Below are 22,894 nucleotides of genomic sequence, written 5' to 3'. Positions count from 1 at the left end.
ATGAAGACCCGAGTTCGATGTATGGAATTGATAGCCAGGGACCCGGAATGTATCACTGTGCCTGTCAAAACCGATTATTTTGAATGGTGTCTCGCTAATAGCTCCGCATTGCAAGCAGCCTTGGCAAATTATACTGGGCAAATTGGGTATCATCTTCCCTCTCATCCGTTAATTAAAATGGGAAGTCAAATACGCTTTGCACAAAAGCAACTAAGTCAATCAGAGCCGGTGATTGGTCCCACGGTGTTCACTGACGGTTCAGGAAAAAACAGGAAGAGCAGCCATTGTGTGGCATGATGGCCAGCAATGGCAACAGAAGATAGAACAGCAAGAAGGCTCCCCTCAAGTTTGTAGAACTCTGAGCAATGGGGATGGTGTTTCACATTTTCCAGATCCTGTAAACGTTGTCACCGATTCAGCTTATGTGGCGGGTTTGGTTCAAAGATTGGCTAAGGCTGTGCTTGGTCAGGTGGGAAATGAAGTTATTTGGGGTGGTTGAAGCTGTTATGGATGGAGATTCAGGAACGCCGCTCCCCATATTATGTCATGCATATTAAAAGCCACACAAGCTTGCCTGGTTTTATTGTGGAAGGGAACGCTCGTGCAGATGCTCTCGTATCGGGGGTGGCAATAGGTCCAGTACCAAATGTGAGACAACAGGCGATCGAAGCTCATCGTTTTTTCACCAAGGACATCGGGCCTTAAAGCGGCAATTTCGATTGTCGAACTCTGAGGCTCGTGCCATCGTCGCCGCGTGCCCTGACTGTCAGGGCCACCATGTACCTCATTATTATGGAACCAACCCTAGAGGCCTTCGAGCCTTGCAAATCTGGCAGACTGACGTGACACATATTCCTGAGTTTGAGCGGTTGAAATATGTGCATGTGTCTATTGATACTTTTTCTTCTGTTGTTATTGCCACCGCTCATACAGGTGAAGCCGCCAGGGATGTTATTCGACACTGCCAACGAGCGTTTTCTGTGGCTGGTGTACCTCAGCAGATTAAGACTGACAACGGTCCAGCCTATCTTTCTACCAAGGTGACTATCTTTTTGCAGCTTTGGGGAATTACCCATGTCACCGGTATCCCTCATTCTCCCACAGGACAAGGCATTGTAGAGCGTGCCCATGGAACTCTAAAGCATATGCTTCAAAAACAAAAAGGGGGAATGATGGGTGAGGGCCCGGAGGCTCGACTTAACAAGGCCACGTATGTATTAAATTTTTTGCAGGTCACTGATGACGTTCAACAACCACCAATGCTGCGTCATTTTGGGTCATTGACAAGTATATCTGGTGTGGCCCCCGGGGTTAAGGTTCAGATACGGGACCTGCAGACGGGTCAGTGGTCTGCACCTTGTGACTTATTAACCTGGGGTCGAGGTTATGCTTGTGTCTCCACAGATACTGGACCGCGATGGGTGCTGGTACGACTGGTAAAACCCTACTTAGAAGTGTCATCGCCTGCTGCAGTCCTCCTCAGAGTAGTGGTTGCAATATGGGTACCATTGCAGCCCAAGATGAACGTATGGGTAACACTTGCAAATGCTACGGGCCAAGAGGGATGCTGGCTAAGCACGCAAAGCGATGCTACATCACAAGCTCTTTCTGGATTATTGCTAGATATAGATTCTATATGCCATGCTACGCTATAAAACAGAGCAGCTATTGATTTTCTATTGTTGGCCCATGGCCACAGTTGTGAAAACCTTAATGGTATGTGTTGTATGAACCTATCAGGTCATTCGGTGTCAGTGTCCCAGAGTATCCAACAGCTGCGAAAGGAGGTGCAGAAGCTGACAGAAGATGTTGGGGTTTTTTTTGGGTTGGATGGCTTGTTCTCTCAATGGGGGATTGGAGGGTGGTTAAAGGGAGTATTGAAAACAGGATTATTAATATTGGCAATTATTATCATTGCATTGAGCATCCTCCCATGTGTGCTGGTCCTTGCTGCAAAGGGCCCTGCAGCGGACAATTCACATGGCATATTTGGCGCAAAAACAAAAAGGGGGAATTGTGGAGGACCCTCGGCTGGACCGAGGGGCCTGGGGAGGATATTGACCTTGACAAGATTGCAGTGTTCCTGTGAGAGAACAAGAAAGAACGAGAAGCATGCCTGGGAAACTAAGTTTAAGGAATGTGTTGACCGTTTGCAGTTGTGATAAGGAACCTGAAAAAGCCACCCAATGAGGGGTGAGGAAAAACAACTTCTGACAACTTTCTGACCAATAGGGACAGACATATGTACAAGGGTAACAAGTATAATGGGTATAAATGGGTCGTTTGTCCTTCTCAACCGTGACATTTTCCAGTCCCCTAAAGTTTGCACAAGCATTCCCATCGCTTCATGTCCTCGTTCATGCACTTAAAGCTCAAAAGGTTGTGTCAAATCAGGGAGGCCTAGTGCAGAGGCCCTCATAAGAGCAACCTTTATATCGTCAAACCCTTTTCGACATTCCGGAGTCCATTCCAACACTTATCCTGGTCCTTTAATAGCCTCATACAAAGGTTTAGCCATCATCCAAAGTTAGGCATCCAAAGGCAACACCACCCGGCCATTCCAAGAAATCCTCTAACTCTCTTTTTGATTTGGGTGGGGCAATCTGACAAATCACTTCCCTCCTCTCAATCCCCAGTTTTCTTTCTCCTTGAGAAATTTCAAAACCAAGTTAGGTCACATTTTTCTGTGCAATCTGCATTTTTTTCTGAGACACTCCATATCCAGCCAGACCTAAAAAGTTCAATAAACTACTAGTTGCTTCTTTACACTCCTCAATGGTATTTGCCCCTGTCCTGGGTTCAGCTGGGATAGAGTTAATTTTTACAGGAACCTGGGGAGGTGGGGGGGCATAGCCGGGGCAGCTGACCTGAACTAGCCAAGGAGCTATTCCATACCATGTGACATCATGCTCAGTATATAAATGGGGAGTGGGCCGGGGGGAGGGCTCTCCTGCTCTCGACTTTCGGTGGGGGAAGTGGCGGAGCGTCGGGTCCCGGGTGGTGAGCAGTTGCACTGTGCATCACTCTTTTCTGTATACTCTTTCATTAGTACCGTCGTTGTTGTTGTAACTTTTTTTGCGTTGTCCCAGTAAACTGCCCTTATCTCAACCCTCGAGGTTCCAGTTTCTTTTTCTTTTCTCTCTCCTCCGTCTCCCCCCTATCCCACCGGAGGGGGGCGGGAGGAGTGAGCGAGCGGCTGCGTGGTCCTTTGTTACCGGCTGGGCTGAAACCACGACAGCCCCCAACAAGATGTCATCCACATATTGTAGCAAGGTAATTAACAAGTTCTTACCTTGCCAGTGTTCCAATTCCTTCACTAGTACATTGCCAAAGATGGTGGGGCTATTCTTAAATTTTTGGGAAGCACTGTCCAACATAGCTGCATCTTGCATCCCGTTGTAGGACTCTCCCACTCAAAGGCAAACAGTTTTTGACTGTTCTTCCAGAGGAATACAGAAAAAGGCGTCTTTTAGGTCCAGAACTGTAAAATAAACATTCGAATCACTATCACATTCAGCAGAGTGTATGGATTTGGTACCACTGGATGGACATCAGTCACTATTTGATTAATAGCCTTTAGATCTTGTACTAAACGATATCCTGAGAACATGACTTTTTTAACAGGTAGAATAGGAGTGTTATATTCAGATTGGCATTCTTGTAGCAGTCCATGCTTCGAAAAAGTTATTTATTATAGGTTCCAGTCCCACGCGAGCTTCTAATTTCATGGGATACTGTTTACGTCTTGCTGGCTTTGCTCCCTGTTTTAATTCCACTTTCACCAGTTCGGCTGATTTAGCTCTTCCAGGCCTCTCTGTTGCCCACACAAAGGGGACCACCGCATCCATAATTTCGGAGAGGATTTCAACTTGTCATTCTTCGTGTCCTTGATTCCCATTGATTCCTGTCACATATAAACTTGCGCTCCCCGGGCATTATTCTGAGGAATATGCACTTGAATTTTGTTTTTTTCAGAAGTTATCTGCACTCCCAATTTATTTAGTAAATCCCATCCCATAAGAGGTAATGGACATTCTGGCATATATAAAAATTCATGCGTCAATGTTTTATTACCAATTTCACACATCATAGGTTGGAGAAAGGGCCTAACCTCTTGCTTTCCCATGGCACCAACCACTGACATAGAGAACATACTCATAGGTCCTTTACAGCTATTTAACACAGAATAAATTGCCCCTGTATCTACCAAATATTTAACAATTTCATTCCCCAGCTTGACTGGAACCAGGGGCTCGGCTGGGGAGTTAAATTTCTCAGCCCCCGGTCCCTGTCAATTGGAATCCTCTGTACCGATCATTAGTAAATTGGCCTCAGGGATAGGGGCAGAGGGGGGAGACCAAGTCAGTGTTTTCTTCGGACATTCATTTTTCCAATGTCCCCTTTCTTTGCAAATGGCACATTGGTTGAACCTCAAAGGGGTTCTATTCTCAGTGTTTCCTCCCATTCCTCATCCCCTTCTACGGCCCGGTCCTCTCGGGAAACCCCTTTCCCTAGAGGATGTTTGCGCTTGAGTGAATGCTACTGCTAAAATAGCAGCCTTTTGCTTCTGATCTTTAGTTTCTCCTTTTGTTTTTCTTTCTTTTTCTAACTCTTCTTTGTTATTATACACCTTATAAGCAATCTCAATCAGTTAAGATCTTGTCATTCCTGACATACTATCTACCTTTTGCAGCTTCCTTCTTATGTCTGGTGCCAACTGCTCCACAAACAAGGTGGTAAATGTTACTTTGTGTCGTGGTTTAACCCAGCCAGCAACTAAGCACCACGCAGCCGCTCACTCACTCCCCCCCACCCAGTGGGATGGGGGAGAAAATCGGGAAAAAGAAGCAAAACCCGCGGGTTGAGATAAGAACAGTTTAATAGAACAGAAAAGAAGAAACTAATAATGATAATGATAACACTAATAAAATGACAACAGCAATAATAATAGGATTGGAATATACAAATGATGCGCAGTGCAATTGCTCACCACCCGCCGATCGACACCCAGCTAGTCCCCGAGCAGCGATTCCCCGCCCCCACTTCCCAGTTCCTATACTAGATGTGACATCACATGGTATGGAATACCCTGTTGGCCACTTGGGTCAGGTGCCCTGGCTGTGTCCTGTGCCAACTTCTTGTGCCCCTCCAGCTTTCTCGCTGGCTGGGCATGAGAACCTGAAAAATCCTTGACATTAGTCTAAACACTACTTAGCAACAACTGAAAACATCAGTGTTATCAACATTCTTCACATACTGAACTCAAAACATAGCACTGTACCAGCTACTAGGAAGACAGTTGACTCTATCCCAGCTGAAACTAGGACACTTTGTTAGCCTCATCCTCTGGATCTAAATCAGTCCATTTCCAAGCTGTTTCACACAATCTTTCATAAAAAGCAGATGGTTCCTTGTTTTTACCCTGCACCACCTGATACAGCTTTGCAAGATTTTTGGGTCTGGGGACTCCATGTTTTACTCCATATAGAATCAACTGTTGATACTGCTTAATCATTAACCGTCCTGCTCCCATATTAGGGTCCCAATCAGGTTCTTGTGCTGGCATGAAACATTCTGGACCATCTCTGTTATTCAATTGCATATTTTCTTCCTGAGCATTTTCCAACACCATTCTCTTTTCCTCAGGGAGAAGTAAAGTATTAAGTAACACCTGTATATCCTTCCAATCTGGGTTGTGATTCTCAATTATCATTTGGAATGCCCGATACACTTTTTTCTGGATTTTCCCTGTATGACCCAGCATATTCCTTCCAGTTCATCAAATCTGAATTAGAAAATGGTACCTTTGCATGCACTGGCATTCCATACCATCCTACCACCTCATACAGTGGGGCTTGTAGCATGGGTTTTTGCTGAGCACAAGTTCTACCAGCAACAGGACTGAAACCTTCACCACCCCCTCCCCCACTGACATTACCCTGGTTAGAATCAGAGGGAACCAACAACTGTACATCCTCTTCCTCATCATCTGCTCATATACACCTTTTCCCAATACTACAGGTGGAACAACATCAAGACAGTTGTCTTTTTTCCTCCATCATCATTAACACATTTGAATCAGATACTGACAATTTGCATTTCTTTCTTGTTTCATAATAATTCTTAATGCAAAGAACATATCCACATATGGGATTTAATCCCACTTATCTTGCCTTCTACAAAACAACATTATTCTGAGGAATATGCACTTGAACTTTGTTTTTTTCAGAAGTTATCTGCACTTCCAATTTATTTAGTAAATCCCATCCCATAAGAGGTAATGGACATTCTAGCATTTCATTTTTCAACCCCATTCCAAATCAGGGCAAATGGTTGTGCAAAATTCCCCCTGACAGTCTGGGCTGCGCAGCCAAGCATAGGTGAGGCAGTGAAGGTGGGCCCATTGCATTGCAGAGGGTGAAATATTAGCAGTGTGTTTCCCTGATCAGATTCTGCTTCCCTGCAGTGTTGGGAACAGTTTTGTGCTGATCAACATCTCTGTAACGCTACCTGATAATTGCTGAGGGAGTAATAGTAGTTCCCATGATGCACTAATGCACAATCCAAGTTCAATTAGGCAACCTACTTTCAGCTACCGCCAAAGCTCTGTTTTGAGGCAAGTTATTTCTGTGCCTGAAAGGGGCAGTTTTGTCACAGTGCTTTTGTCCTGTTTCTGTTCGTGGCCTTGCTGGTTTCAGTCTGGCAGCTGAATTGCCAGTCGAGTTTGGAAGACAGCTGTGGAGAGGGCAGAAGTCCTGCTTTGGGACTCTGAAATCTCTTTTCTGCATCGGAGGGAGCACAGAAAGCTGCCAGGTTCCCTAAGATGGAAAAATTGGTGGGCAAGGGGAAAATAGTTTCAGGTCATTGTTTTGTCTTAATTGTTCTACTATTCTACAAAATCTAACAAGCAAAAGCTTCTGTTTTAAATGGGGTTCTTCACAGTCCAAATTCTGTTTTCTTTGTGTCCCAAAATAAGGGTACAGGTGAGATGGACTAAATGTCACAAACTACTTTGATTTTTATAGAACCTCATGTCTAACACCATATGGCTGCATCAAAATTACTGAACATAATTCTAGTTTGGGGCTGGCATATGTGAGTTACATCTCGTGCTTCTCAGCAGTTGTGTGCAGGGTACTGTTATGTTTGAATTGGCTCTGAAAAATCCTCTTATAAATGTTTTGACCTGCCGCTATGTTATAGAAAAATGTTCTGAGCAGCAAATGGTATTATGGCAACTGCCCCTGCAATATGACACAGTAGCAAGAATACTATATGCTCCTAATCCATAACTCCCAAAATACCTTCTGCACATCCCAAACCCACCTGGCTTTTCCCATCCTCTTCTGAGCTGGGGAAGCAGCTCCTTCCCAATTTATTTTTCTGGTTCAGTCTGAGGCAAAGCTATCTTGAGCCAATTTAAGTAGATCTGAAATAATATACTCAGTCCCAGCTGTCATAACCTATATTGCAGGATATTCCCCTTGCTTTCTTATAATACTTTCCCAGTTGTTCATATGATCTCTTTTCCCCTCAGGACTTCCTAAATAATTCTTTGACATGAGTTCTAGTGTAGAAGATTTTAGAAAATTTAGGACTATAAGACTGTTAGAAATTAATATAGAATGGGTTAAGGTTATTAATGGCAACAGAGCTGCTCAACAAGGCCATGAACAGTGTTCTCAGCCTGCCCCCCCCATATAGCCCCAATCCAGGACCGGATTAAAACCCAGTCAAGCTAATCAGTAGAGACAGATCAAACAAAAGATGAAAAAATCAGCAAGATACAGGTGAGTAGCTGGGGAGTGAATAAAATATGTAGAACTTACAAAGATAAATGTGGAATAGTTAATGGAACAACCAGAGAGGTTTTTTCAGAATTGTGTAGGTACGAGACTTCAAAGTAAAGGGGATGAGAAGATGACTGACCCAAGACGGACTTTGAAACCCACAGGATGATGACCAGATGGAACAAAAGAAGAATTGATAAGATAAGATGATGATGAATGATAGCGACATGGGAACTGAGATCAACTGGAAAATTGCAAAGACTTTGGACTGGGATAATGGGTGGTAAAAAGGTATATAAGACTGAGAAATTTTGGAAGGTTTGCCATTCACTGCAGTGGCGGCCCAACTCTGAGTTGTTAATAAAGCAAACCTAGAGAAACCCATGACTGAAAATTCTTTAACATGTAGCATACGCTATATTCCTCTTTGTATATCTTACCAAAGGTGATTTGTCAACATGAAATCTAAATAAGCTTCTGCTTACACATTTTTAAATCAATATAATGTTTTATTCAGAGGTTAATATATCTATTTAAAGCCTTCTCTGACAAGACAGTCTTGTGTTTTATGAATTGATTTATTTCCTTACAATAGCTAGAGACTTGGGAGCCCATATGTGTCTGGAGTCTGCTTTTGTTAGGAGCTATATAAGCACACTGTAAGAGATGGGCTCTGCCTTAAAGAGCTGAAGACCTGATATTATAAACACACTCAGAACTAGCTATTATGCACTCAGATCCTAATATACATTTAGTGATGACCTATGGAAAAATCCGAAATATTTCAACTCTGTCAATCCACGCTAATTATTTTAGCTACAAATTTCTCAAGTACACTGTGGGCTCATACATGGCATTCTGCTAGTAATCAGGAGCTGCAAGTACTTGAGTGCCAAGCCACCTACAAGTTTCACAGCATTTGGTGAGTAATTGAAGGATTTGTGTGTTTAGTACATCCATCCCATATGCCATGAATGTCTTCAAGTGGCGATAAAGTGATAGCAACAACAAGGTTATTGAAAAGTTCTGCAGATAATAGGTTAAATTAATCTCTGAGGTAACCCCATTGACTTTAGCACACTGATAACTACCCTGGAACAGGAAAAGCAACATACAAGGGTGTATGATTTAAAGTGGCTCTTCCCTGTTTCTCTTTCTGCTGCTGCCCTGCCAGCATGCTACTGGTGTGTGAGCTGTACTGATTTTCTGAGGCATTGTTGATAATACCATGTAGAGCTCTTCAGCAGGGTCCCACAGGCATTAGAAAACTAAATTGTCATTGCCAGAATATGGGCAGGAATAAAAATAATTACCCTGATTTCTCTTCCATAATAATCATAATTTTTAATATAAATTATGTTAACTTTATTCCTCTCATAAAGGGCATTTTGCTCAGAAAGAACAGTGACATACTAAGTATAATGTATTGTGGCTTTACAATTAACTGTTTCTCCTCAAGTTCTTAGTCAGAGCTCAGTAACAGCATCCAGGTGTTGATACAATGACATGAAAGCTACTGAAGGAGTCTCGCATCATTGGCTCACTGGGACTTATGTTTGATCAATCCCTTATACTTTACATCGTGCCTTTTGGTTGTTATCTTCATTGTGCATTTAGCACACATTTTTAACTGGGTAATTATTTTATCCTTGTTCTAAGCATGTACTCAAGCACCTGTCATTAGAAGCACCATGTGTTCAGTTCATGCCATACATCTTTGAGTACTATGTTTGGATATATTTATCATACAATACCACATGTCTTGTAGAGGCCTCTTTTAGTCCTTTGATGGACTCCAGACATCCTTCTTATTGGTCTATTATCTAGTTGTTTAATAGTTGCACTCTCAATCACCTTATTATTTTAATTGCCATCATTCTAGTAATTAGATTTCCTGTTTTTCAGGCCTGCATGTTATTATTTTAGCCTACAAACTATACACAGACTAGGAATAAGCATTGCCAATTTGCATTGCATGTTGACAGAAGGCAAACTTCCTGAGAGAGAGTAGTGAAGCTTTGTGAGGCTCTCGGGCACTATGGAATAGAGCAGATACATAACTTCATCTTTTCTGCACAAAATTCCTCACTGAAGAGTTCTCATGAAAGAAAATTAAACTTTGGTCCTTCTGGATCTTTGAAACAATGAATAAAACATGCATATTTTCATATAATTTCTACATGTACTTCCAAAACTTCCATTAGAAGTTTAATTTTAGAAGTTCTAAAATCAAGAATATGAAGGAGCAGAAACAAGGCCTCCATGAAAGGATGTGATACATTGTCATGGTTTAAGCCCAGCTGGCAACAAAGCACCACAAGGCCGCTCGCTCACTCCCTCCTCCCCCCGCAGTGGGATGGGGAGGAGAAAATATAAAAGAAATGCTTGTGGGTCGAGACAAGGACAGGGAGGGATCACTCACCACTTATGGTCACGGGCAAAAGACAGGCTCAACTTGGGGAAAAAAAACAAAAACAATTTAATTTACTACCAATCAAATCAAAACAGGATAATGGGAATTAAAACCAAATCTTAAAACACCTTCCCCCCACCCCTCCTTCCTTCCCGGGCTCAACTCCACTCACGTTTTCTCTACCTCCGCCCTCCCAGAGGCACAATGGGACAGGAATGGGGGTTGCAGTGAGTTCATCACACATTGTCTCTGCTGCTCCTTCCTCCTCAGGGGGAGGACTCCTCACTCTTCCCCTGCTCCAGCATGGGGTCCCTCCCACGGGAGACAGTCCTTCATGAACTTCTCCAACGTGGGTCCTTTCCGCGGGCTGCAGTTCTTCACAACTTCCTGGCATGGGTCCTTTCCGCGGGCCGATCTTCAGTCACAGACTGCTCCAGCGTGGGCTTTCCCATGGAGTCACGGCCATCTTCAGGGGCATCTGACTGCTCCGGCATGGGCTCCTCCACGGCCTGCAGGTGGGCATCTACTCCACCGCTCACCTCCATGGACTGCAGGAGGACAGCCTGCCTCACCATGGTCTTCACTATGGGCTGCAGGGGATCACCTCCACTGGCGCACTTCCTCCCCCTCCTTCTTCACTGACCTTGGTGTCTACATAGATGTTTCTCTCACATCCCTCTCCGCTGCAGTTTTCCCCTTCTTAAATATGTTATCCCAGAGGCGCTACCACTGTTGCTGATTGGGTCGGTGTGGGTGGTTTAACCCCAGACAGCAACTCACTCACTGCCCCCCCACACCCAGTGGGATGGGGGAGGGAATCGGAAAAAAAAGGTAAAACCCGTGGGTTGAGAATAAGAACAGTTTAATAGAACAGAAAAGAAGAAACTACTAATGGTAATAATAACAATAATAAAATGACAATAATAAAAGGATTGGAATATACAAAACAAGTGATACACAATGCAATTGCTCACCACTCGCCGACCGATGCCCAGTTAGTTCCCGAGCAGCGATCCCCCCAGCCAACTCCCCCCAGTTTATATACTAGACATGACATCACATGGTATGGAATACCCTGTTGGCCACTTTGGGTCAGGTGCCCTGGCTGTGTCCTGTGCCAACTTCTTGTGCCCCTCCAGCCTTCTTGCTGGCTGGGCATCAGAAGCTGCAAAAATCCTTGACTTAGTCTAAACACTACTTAAGCAACAACTGAAAACATCAGTGTTATCAACATTCTTCACATACTGAACTCAAAACATAACACTATAACAGCTACTAGAAGGAAAATTAACTCCATCCCAGCCAAAACCAGGGACAGTTGGCCTTGGCCAGAGGAGGGTCCAACTTGGAGTTGGGGAAGCTTCTAGCAGCTTCTCACAGAAGCCATCCCTGTAGCCCCTCCCCCGCTTACCAAAACCCTGCACACAAACCCAATACATACATACATCTCCCCTTTGAACATATGGCTGTTAAACAAGGAGAGCAAATGTCCACTGGAAGGCAGAGTAGTAGTAGTAGTGAAACCATATAAGTATATATTCAAGCCTTCCCTTTTTTCATCATTAACATAAATGAGCTGAAAATTACTTTTTACAAACAAGACAGTCACAGAATGGTTGAGGTTGGAAGGGACCTCTTGAGATCATCTGGTCCAATCACCCTGCTCAAGGAGGGTCACCTAGAGCAGGTTGCCCAGGACCACGTCCAATCAGATTTTGAATATCTCCAAGGACTGAGACTCCACAACCTCTCTGGGCAATCTGTTCCAGTGCTTGACAACCCTCAGAGTAAAACAAGTGTTTTCTTGTGTTCAGATGGAATTTCATGTGTTTCAGTTTGTGCCCATTGACTCTTGTCCTATCAGTGTGCACTACTAAGAAGAGTCTGGCTCCCTCTTCTTCGTTCCCTCCTATCAGATATTTATACGCATTGATAAGTTCCCCCTGAGCCTTCTCTTCTCCAGGCTAAACAGCCCCAGCTCTCTCAGCTTTTCCTCCAGTCCATTAATCATCTTTGTGGCCCTGCACTGGATTTGCTCCAGTAATTCCATGTCTCTCTTGTACTGGGGAGCCCAGAACTGGACATGGTACTCCAGGTGTGGCCTTGACAGTGCTGAGTAGAGGGGAAGGATCACCTCCCCCCAACCTGCTGGTGATGCTCTTCCTAATGTAGCCCAGGATACCATTAGCCGCCTTTGCTGTGAGGGTGCATTGCTGGCTCATGGATATGAGCCAGCCAAATATTCTTAAAAACTTCAATCAAGTACACGTGTGTTTTCATGGAGCCATTGACATTTTTGCACAATGTTTTCTGCATATTTTTTCCTCCAATCCCACTTTAACCTGCAAGAATTGAGGTTTCTGAAGCCATTGACCAACCACATTACAAATACCAGTACTAGTGATTTAGTTTCATCTTCAGGATTTGTTTTTTTGCAATTGGAAAACAATACTCCATCTTTCTGATACAAGATGTCCTGGAAACTTTTTCCTCTTTAAACTTTTTCTTTTCCTTCAGTAAATCATGCCATTCATAACCGGTTGCTGTATATATGCTTTCCTGTAGGAATCATTAGCAATAACATTTTATTTCTATAGAAATGCATCTATTTCTTATAGGAATCATTTGCCATAAATAAATTTTTTTTCCTCTGCATTTTTCACATTGAAGAAAGTCTGAGGCTTGGGCATTTTCCTGTCTTAGTGTGAAAAAGCATGATTTTGTTCAGACTCTGAAGATGTTGAAGGATCTGCTTGATCCTAAATTAAGGCTATTTACTCCCCCCTCCCACTGTCCTCCCCATTACAATGGGTTCCTGTGACAGAAAAGGACTTAACTGCAAGGTTCAAGCAAACAACTTATTTGAACTTCACTTACAGACTTAACACACCACTATTGCAGGTTTTACAGATACAATGGAGGAATGCACTATTGCAATTTTTTAAGGCAAGAGTAGTACATTATTACAACCACAAGCGATTCACAGCAACCACAAGCACACACGTGTTTACAAACTTAAAGCATAAACAATATTCACTTACCCCTCCAGGTAAGGGCTTTCAATCCCAGGGAAGTTACCTCAACTGGCATCCCGATCAAGGCGGGGGAGGGGGGTGTTTCCTTCGCAAGCCAACTGTATAGTTGGAGAAGTGACTCCCCCTTTCCAACCTGAATCTTAGAGTTTTTATCCCCTGACTTGTGCAATGGTCTGTATGACTATGCCTGAGTGGATTATGATATATGCCTAAATGGATTATGTATATCTGAGTGGAGTTTCCCCTTATCTTTCCTTTGCTGGTATGTGATTGTTTGAATACACAAGGTTGTCATTTGAAACTGAAGCTGAAACCCCCCAGGTTTTGGGGTTTTTTTACCTTGCTTCCTCAGCAACTGAATAGTGGTTGGATTGAGACTCAGGGCATACTATTTGTTAAGGGATTTCAAGGCTCATTTCAGGTTTTGGTTCTTTGAATGGTGCAGCCACTGCCCTGTTTAGTTTAGGGTTTATCAGACAACCCAGGGCTAAGCTGTCTACACAGCTCCTCATGAGTCATCTCTGCAGAGCGACAGGGCCTCAAGGCAACCCAAGGCTGGGTCACTTTTGTAACTCCCCCCCATGAGTCACCTGTGTGCACTAGACATGGTGAAACTGTTTGTGAACTATGCACTGGACAATCCACATAGTTCCTACATCTTGAGTATTTATGCCAGTAAAATTGGTGGAGGAATCTTTTCTGCCAAATGAGTAGTAATTTGTTTTTATATTTAGCACTGAGTTCCTCATCTTCATTGAGCATACTCTGTAATATATCCCAGAAAATATCTATGACTTCTGTGGGAGCTTCACTTTGGTTACTTATAAAATTCTCCCCCGCCCCCCAGCCTGTTGCGCACGTTCTCTACCAAGGACAGAGTCTGAGCAGAAACATTTTCAGTTAAGTGTTTGGGTTAGCTGAGATATTGTAATTATTCCAGCTCTGGCAAATAAATAGCAGTGTGGTAACCAGTCTGGGAATCCTGAAGTGGTTCACATGGGAAAACACAAACCCCTAAAACTGGAAAAGGCACTGCAATGGGGGCAGGCATGGAGCACAACACTCCAGCCACATTGGGGTTTCAGAGCCATTTTCCCCCTCCCTTGCCCCTATTCTGAGGCCCCATCACATTTCCAGCACAGTAGCTTTTCCCCACCTTCCTAAACCTTGCACAGAATAGCTGAGGGGAAGCCACTCAGGCCATCCATGTGCTAGCAGTGGGGCAGAGTGGGGGGGCAGCTGGAGGGGAGCCAGGTGTGTGTGGGATACTGAGGTTAACTGTGTGCAGTGGTCTGCAGTGGGAGTGCGAGAGCCAGACATGGCAGGGCCTCTCCAAACCCACGAAGTTTAGCTGGGGCTAATCTTTGGCCAGTACAGAAAAATGCTCATTCTGATCAGGTCTGTGCTAATGTCTCAGGGGGACACTATTACGGTGTAAGACAAGAGGGCGTATGTGGCATGTGCTGGTAAATCACTGGGTCAGGGGGACAGTGGAGCAGCAGTGGATGAAGGAAGAGTGGAAGAGGTTGTGCCTGCACATTTAAGTCATTCCTCATAGGAGATGCCAGTTTTATAGTTACACCATGTTGTTTAAAAATACATTTGTTCAGTGATAATTTGAGTTTAAAAAGACCTTAAAATGATAGTGCCTGGTTTAGTTCTGGTTCAAGGAAAATGAAAGATTAGATGAGTTTTCAGTTTGATTCTACTCTCTGTGCTTATCAAATATGCAGCACGTATCCTACTCTCCATATCTTCTACAGCATTTTTTAGTTCCTTTTTAAATACTACTTCCGCTGAAATAGAGAGGTGCATCTGATTAGTTGTATCATAATAACATTCCTTAATGGTTGCATAAATAGTTCTTCTCATTCTCCTTTCTCAGCTTAAGTTCTATTTATTTTATGCATTGCTGGATTTGAGGCCCAGATACAACTGAAGGCTCATCTGAGTCCTGATTCCATTTGTGCTCTTTTAAGAAACCAGGGGTGGCAATTTCATGGTTCTACTTTGTTCCATGATGGACAACCCTGTGAATGGTGGGGTCATCATTATTTTCCTGGGGACTACTGACCATAAACCACTCCTTCTTGCCTGCAATATAAGTCATATTCCTAGAAAGATTCTTTTTGCCCAGAAAAAGATGAGAAAGAAAATCCCATGCACTTCAGTTCTTATTAACCAAAGCAGCTGCTTATCTTTTTCCTGCAGTGCAGCTTGGATACAATATAGTCCTACTTTTTAGAGAGGACTCAACTGGTGGAATGATAGGAAGGTCACAGCAGAAAAAAGAAAATTATCACAAACTCCTTGGGAACCAGTTACTAAATCCTTTTCTAGAAATTTTATACAGCATCAGTGCTGAGCACACAGCAAATCCTTATTTAAAAAGGCATTAATGTACAGAGTACTGGAATAAACACTTTATTAGTGCATTGCTTTTTAATGTAACAATTTTACAGCCTAAATGCACTTCAAAAGCTTCCTTGTAATATGAGCTCTGGATATAATGGAGACAGAATAAATGTCATTGTATTAATGATAACTTAAAAACTGCTGCATCAAAAGCTCTTTGCCTGCAAGTTTCTTCACATGCAGCTATGTCTATGAGGCTAATATGTTTTTCACATTTTCATAAGCTAAAGTATACATTTGCCAAATGGGATGTGCAGTTGCTGACATACATAGCTTAATTCCAGAACTGTTTGCTGCAGGGGCCAGTGGCTGGGGCATCTCCACTTCCTACAGGCTCATTCCAGAGTTTGTGGCTCAGTTGTTTTACAAATCTGACCAATTCTGAAATTGTTTTCCAGCAGGATCTGGATGCCGGCACAAAGATGCTGATGTGTTTATTCCCAGCAATGATCTCAAGTAGGGAAGCTCTGAATTTAAACACTACTCCTGCCTTTCAGGGACAGCAAAGGCAGAGAAGATATTTTCATCAACATCATCTTCTTATTGAAACCCTATCCAACAGAAGTCTAAAATTACCATAGATTTTCACATTATATTTTAACCGCCACATAACCACATCCTTTATGTACCTTCTCCATGAGGGAAGAGACCTTGTCTGTGCTAGGATAGAGGGCTTGTGGTTATAAGTTTCTGTGTTTCCTTGGAGAGTCTGATGTGTATCGGCGCTTTGCCTTTAATATGTGCTTAACTAGCTGAGGTAAACATATGGGAAAGCTAGGCCCTTTATGGCCAACTAACCTGGTGTCAGGCATCCTAGCTTCATAACAAGATTTCTAATAACGGTTAGAATTGTTTCTGCTTTAACTTACTTCACAGAGCTAATGTGACTCGAAAAACATGCCCTTTTTGGCCACTGAAGGGGAAATTCAAATTGTAACTGCTCAGCAGTGGTAATTCCTGACCAAGGCATGGAGAGCAAGAAGCTCAACTGCAGAAGTGGTTAAACTGTCTGGAAGCAGGAATGCCAGAGACAGAATGATTCCCTGTAAGGGAGTGAAGTTTCCCTGGGTGATGAGGTAAGAAATGCTGCAGTATTGTCTTGAGTGCTATGGGGCCACTTCTAGTAAACAGAACCAAACACTGGGTTAAGGTGCCCCATGCTGATGCTCACATGATAAATGCAGGTGTAAGTGTATATAAGAAATTGGCTCGTGACACATCTTTGCAGACTCCTTGTAGAAACCGCTTATGGCAGTAGGACTCTGTCCAATGCATTGTTCATTAAATCTTTTTATATTTAAGCAAAATCGTGTGTTTAATTCACCTTGAGGGGTACAAAAAAATCCCCAACACCATCCTGAAGGGTGTCCAGGAAGTTGAGAATGTACTTGAATCAACTAAAGTACTTTTTTAAAAAGATTGTGGTTCCACCTGTGCTAAAAGAGCTAACTTGCTATCCCAAAACACAAGTTTAGAAACATTGATTTTTTTTCTCTGTAGACTAGACAAAGGGTATGAAAGTTCCTTAGGTGACTATGGTGGGTTAACCTTGGCTAAGGGCCAAACATCTACCCAGCTGCTCGCTCACTCCTCCTCCTCAACAGTGTTATCTAAGCAAGTAGAGGGTTAAAAATTTATGAAGAGTTTAGTGAAGTTAGATGTTGCACATACTAAGAAAACCAAATATGTACACAATGTCTAGGATCAGGATGACCGTCCTTGAGATTGTCAGAAGTGACGAGTTAGAGAACTTCTAATCAGGAGTTGGCTATCCTTGAAGGAGAAACATCCTGGAAAATATGTCAACTATATGTATTCTAATTATCATGTTTATGCTTGACTTTGGATAGTTAGCTAAACTGCATCTTTAAAGCGAACTACCCTCATTATAATACTGAAAATCACACGCACTGGCAGGAGACCCTGGCCCAGGCGAGACCCTTATAGAGCATGCACTGTAGAATAGAAGAACACTGTACCTTTAATTCGAAGCAGAGAAAACCTTAGCCCAATAGAAATGGTGACAGATAAGCGACTACCAATAATGATTTTGGGGAAGGACTTTGGAAACTAAATGGGTGAATCCAAACCAGTTGTGGTGGGTTGACCCTGGCTGGATGCCAGGTACCCACCAAAGCCGCTCTATCACTCCCTGTCCTCAACTGGATGGGGAGAGAAATATAACAAAAGGCTCATGGGTCGAGATAAGGACAGGGAAGATCACTCAACCAATTACCATCATGGGCAAAACAGATTCGACTTAGGGAAAATAAATTTATTGCCAATCAAACCAGAGCAGGGTAATGAGAAATAAAACCTCCTCAGGGGGAGGACTCCTCACACTCTTCCCCTGCTCCAGCGTGGGGTCCCTCCCACGGGAGACAGTCCTCCACGAACTTCTCCAACGTGGGTCCTTCCCACGGGCTGCAGTTCTTCACGAACTGCTCCAGCATGGGTCCTTTCCACGGTGTGCAGTCCTGCAGGAGCACACTGCTCCAGCGTGGGTCCCCCGCGGGGTCACAAGTCCTGCCAGCAAACCTGCTCCAACATGGACTCCTCTCTCCACAGATCCGCAGGTCCTGCCAGGAGCCTGCTCCAGTGCGGGCTTCCCACGGGGTCACGACCCGGGCTGGACAGACCAGGGAGGGTCGTGGTGAATTCGGAATTCCATCGGGCTAAATTAAGGTGAAACGACACCAAACGATCAGTTGAACATTTTATTCATGGCAGAAGCAAACTGAACTTGGAGGGCGTTAACAATAGGTGGCAGGGTTTCTCACAACAGGGATTGGCATGGAACTACCTCAGTAAACCGTGTAACCCATGGTAACCACGTACATCAATTCAGGGAAGAAGGAGACCCCCCCTCCCGTTGAGTCACAAGGTTCTAAGCTGGAAGGTATAAACGGCAGCTTACCCAAAAAGTTTTTGAAGTGGATCCAACAGCAGCTGGACTGCTGAGGCTTTCGTGCTTCCCAGTGTGATACAGGGGATGCCCGCACCGTGACAGAGGAGGAAGGATGAGCACTCTCGCTGTCGGCTAGGTAACTAATTCTTTTTTTTTTTTTCTTATAAGTGCATGGATTAAGAGTTACGGGTTATAAGTTTTGAAACCTTATGACTGGAGTGGTGAATAAGTGAATTCACATGATAGACTAGTCTGGGCAAAGGGGATTGAGCCCATGTTTGTTTGTTGTATTTCTTAATGAGCTCATGAAATAAAGTTTAAATCACAGAGTACGTTGTCCTGTAAATTTGAGAAATCCAAACGGACTGTGACAGCTCGCTCTTAGCAATTCTGGGGGATTATTGTGTTTTAAAGAAAAATCAAAGAATGGGGGAACAGAGTGAGGAAGAAGGAAAAGGTAACCACAACAGTCTGTCATCTTTAGGGGATATCAACTAACCACACTGACTCTCTGGAAAAATGCTGATCCACTTTCTACTCTTAGCACTACTGCAGAATAAGTAACTTGGTCTGTGCAGGGTATCTGCTGACTATTCACTGCTCTCACTAAAAATCAGCATTTTGAAACTTGGGTCTATAAAATAAATGAGATGGACAGGGGCTTAATACTGACCCCAAAAAAACCAACAGGGAATTTTTAAAAGTCACCAATGCATAAATATCTTCCTCTTATTCCTTTCTTCCGTGCTTGAGCCACACACAGCTTCCCACAGCATTAAGCACAATCAAAACCTTTTTCTACTTTCTCACTGACATTCACATGAAGATGTTTGATGACTGTATGCATTAATTCCATGAACATCTGTATGCTGCCTTCTCTTTCTATTTCTGTTCCACCCACACCTTTCTATACCAGCTAATATTGGATTCAATTTAATCTCTTCATTTTAGAGATGGATTTAAGCTGGACTGCTGTACAAGCCATCTATGTTCCTAAAAATTTTCCCATAAAGATGTATAAGAGAAGTCAAAGTGGGATCTAAACAGGTCCTTAAGCATTTGTGATGTAGTGCTACTCGTATTGGAGTGAACAGTTATCAGCCTATTGAATGAAATGCTCAGGAGGAAATCAGAGCATGCCACTGGCAAAAAGTACAGAATGACTTCCTCTTACCACAGTCTAACTTATCAGTCCAATAAACAAGCATGATTCTGCTTGTGCTGACCAGTAACTAGGATGCTTTTGATGGCATAGCTCAAAAATAGAAGCCAGTCAACACAGTCAGTGTGGGGATTTCTTATTATTTGGAATGCCCCATAAAAAGTCCATCTTTGAAGTCATGTAGGAGGAGCGTGAAGAAACATGGATCCCCGCAGGATATTAAGCTCTTTGCCGCTGTGCACTTAGTATGAAGGTTTAAGCAAGCTGGAGCAAGCATATAGGAAGTGGGTAGTAGAAGAACACTAAAAAAAGTAGTAGGAATAGGATGAATCCAATTGGATCGTTTCTCCCATCATATTTTATTTGGGCCAAAACCAGTGCATTATCTAGAGCACACACTTGTAGGAGGGAGGACTGTAGGCAGAAAGGAGACACCTGCTAATCGGAAACATGCATGCAATTTATAACTGAAAAATCAGTTTCAGCTGTTTGTGAGATAGGGTCAGGAACCTGGAAAGCCACACTTCAGCTATTAGTATGCTGGGTTATTTACAGTACTTCCTGCATACAGGTATGCTAGATGTCACAGTGTTAAAACGCTTTAGTATAAAGGCAGACAGCATCCCCATACTGAGCTGATAAAGTTCAAACACTTTGCAAAATTTTACTATTTCCTGGCTCTGAGGGCAGTTCAGCTGGCACAAGGGTACCCTGGAAGCCTTGGGCAAAGCCTCCTACCAGGCCCAGCACTCTGATTCCTGCAGGAACTGCCTAACATCGCCTCTCAGCAATGTTCAGTCAGGAGCCCCAGACAGAGCTGGCGGGGCTCAGTCACTGCTTGGGCGCTGATCCTGTTCTCCATGAAAAATCAGCATAAAGCAGTTCTTTGCTAGATGTGCTTGTGGATCCTGGAAATCTGCTGCATATCCATGAATAAGTGTAATGACACATGAGAAATGCAGCCAGGAGAAGACCAGGAAACAAAATAGTAGGTAGCTTTACAAACCTCCTGATGTGGTGGGTCGACCTTGGCTAGCCACCAGGTGCCCACCAAGCTGCTCTATCACTCCCCCTCCTCAGCTGGACAGGGGAGAGAAATATAACGAAAGGCTCATGGGTCAACATAAGGACAGGAGAGATCACTCGCCAATTACCATCACAGGCAAAACAGGCTCAACTCAGGGAAATTAATTTAATTTATTACCAATCAAATCAGAGTAGGATAATGAGAAATAAGAACAAATCTAAAAACACCTTCCCCCCCACCCATCCCTTCTTCCCGGGTGTCATGGTTTAACCCCAGCCGGCAACTAAGCACCATGCAGCCGCTCACTCGCCTCCCTCACAGTGGGATGGGGGAGAGAATCAGAAGGTTAAAAGTGTGAAAACTCGTGGGCTGAGATAAAGACAGTTTAATAGGTAAAGCAAAAGCCACGCACGCAAGCAAAGCAAAACAAGGAATTCATTCACTACTTCCCATCGGCAGGCAGTGTCCAGCCATCTCCAGAAAAGCAGGGCTCCATCACGCGTAACGGTTACTTGGGAAGACAAATGTCATAACTCCAAGAATGTCCCCCCTTCCTTCTTCTTCCACCAGCTTTATATACTGAGCATGACGTCATATGGTCTGGAATATCCCTTTGGTCAGTTGGGGTCAGCTGTCCCAACTGTGTCTCCTCCCAACTTCTTGTGCACCCCAGCCTACTCGCTGGTGGGGTGGGGTGAGAAACAGAAAAGGCCTTGACTCTGTGTAAGCACTGCTCAGCAGTAACAAAAACATCTCAGCATTATCACATTGTTTTCAGCACAAATCCAAAGCATAGCCCCACACTAGCTACTATGAAGAAAATTAACTATCCCAGCCAAAACCAGCACACCAGGCTCAACTTCACTCCTGAATTCTCTACCTCCTCCCCCCAAGTGGCACAGGGGATGGGGAATGGGGGTTTGTGGCAGTACATCCCCCCCCCCCATCCTGCCAGCAGGAAACAAAACTTCTCCAGGAAGGAGAAGGGGAAGGAAACCCTGGAGGCTGCAGGTTGAAATTTGAACTGGCCAATCGAGATGCGCCAGGTACACCGAGGTGACCCTCCTAGCCAATAGAATTAAATGACCACAGGTCAGATTCGACAGGGGTATAAACGGGGTCCCGCCGGAGGACACGTTGGCAGTCCTCCTCGGAGCAGCGGGTCTGCAGTTGGGGACTCCCCTCGGGCCGGGGCACCGCCCGAGGTAACTCCTCGAGGGAGAGAGCCCTCAGCTTTTAGGTGAGTGATACGCGCGTTTTGAGCCATCACTTTAAATCTTGGGGATTCTTGAGTCGGCCGTGTAGTATTAATTCTCTTTACATCATTGAGCCTGTGGTTTTATAAAATGTTACCGGACTTCTAACTAACTTTTGCTGAAGAATAAATCTGAGTTTTAACACCTGTTGGATTTGGTTAGTCGTGCATCCGTAACGTTTTAAATTGGCGTAGTCGGCAGGATGGTGTTAATGGAGGAATTATTACGGAGGCATGGCTGCAGCCCTTCTCCCCCAGGTCTGGACTGGGCGAAGAAGTGGTCCGACCCGGCAGCGGTCGTGGAGAGAGTAGAACTGTGCCGCGGAAGTAGTCGAGACAGCAAAGGCAGCGTGTGGGCCCTCCTGGGCGCCTGCTTGATTCAAGCACAGAACCGAAAGAGTGATTCTGCTAAAAGGCAAGGGGAAATAGATTGTCTGAAGGTGGAATTGGAGGACAGGGACGTGCGGCCCCTTATTGAAACAGAAGGGCACGCGGGTCCGCACGGTGGGAGCCCCCGGAGCGCTGCTTGCACGGCCCCTCGGTCGGGACCCGAACTCGGCGAGTTGCAAGCTAAGTTTTCGCGCAAGCCGGGCGAAACCGAACCTGAGTATTTGTGGAGAGTTTCTCTAACGGGGCGCACCGGATACTGTTGAGTGATGATGAAGCAAAAATTACTGGGGACCGGGAGTGTTTCTGAATGATGGACCGACGGGGATCGGTCAATAACGTCCCGAGTAGCTTACTGGGCTGGGGGTGTGAACCCCAAGGAGAGAGGAGAATCTGTTACTATCCGGGAAAAGGGACTGTCGGAGTTAACGGAGGGCAGCAGGAAGGTCCGCCCAGCCGGTTGTAAACCCCGCCCCGAGCGGTCTCGAACTCGCGGTCGGTC

At 44.3% G+C, this 22,894-nt stretch overlaps 1 protein-coding gene across 1 annotated transcript; it reads left to right on the top strand.

Moving 5' to 3' along the window:
• On the top strand, positions 1-22,658 carry LOC121232860. Its single transcript, XM_041121328.1, has 5 exons — positions 1-49; positions 393-469; positions 561-1,532; positions 4,235-4,307; positions 22,264-22,658. The coding sequence occupies exons 1-5, from the start codon at positions 1-3 to the stop codon at positions 22,656-22,658; spliced, it is 1,566 nt and encodes a 521-aa protein (XP_040977262.1).
• Positions 22,659-22,894: the final 236 nt, after the last annotated feature.

Source organism: Aquila chrysaetos (assembly GCF_900496995.4).
Source record: "Aquila chrysaetos chrysaetos chromosome W unlocalized genomic scaffold, bAquChr1.4 W_unloc_1, whole genome shotgun sequence".
Taxonomy (NCBI): domain Eukaryota; kingdom Metazoa; phylum Chordata; class Aves; order Accipitriformes; family Accipitridae; genus Aquila; species Aquila chrysaetos.
Note: the sequence above shows the minus strand (reverse complement) of the source record. Positions and strands in the feature narration are given on the sequence as shown.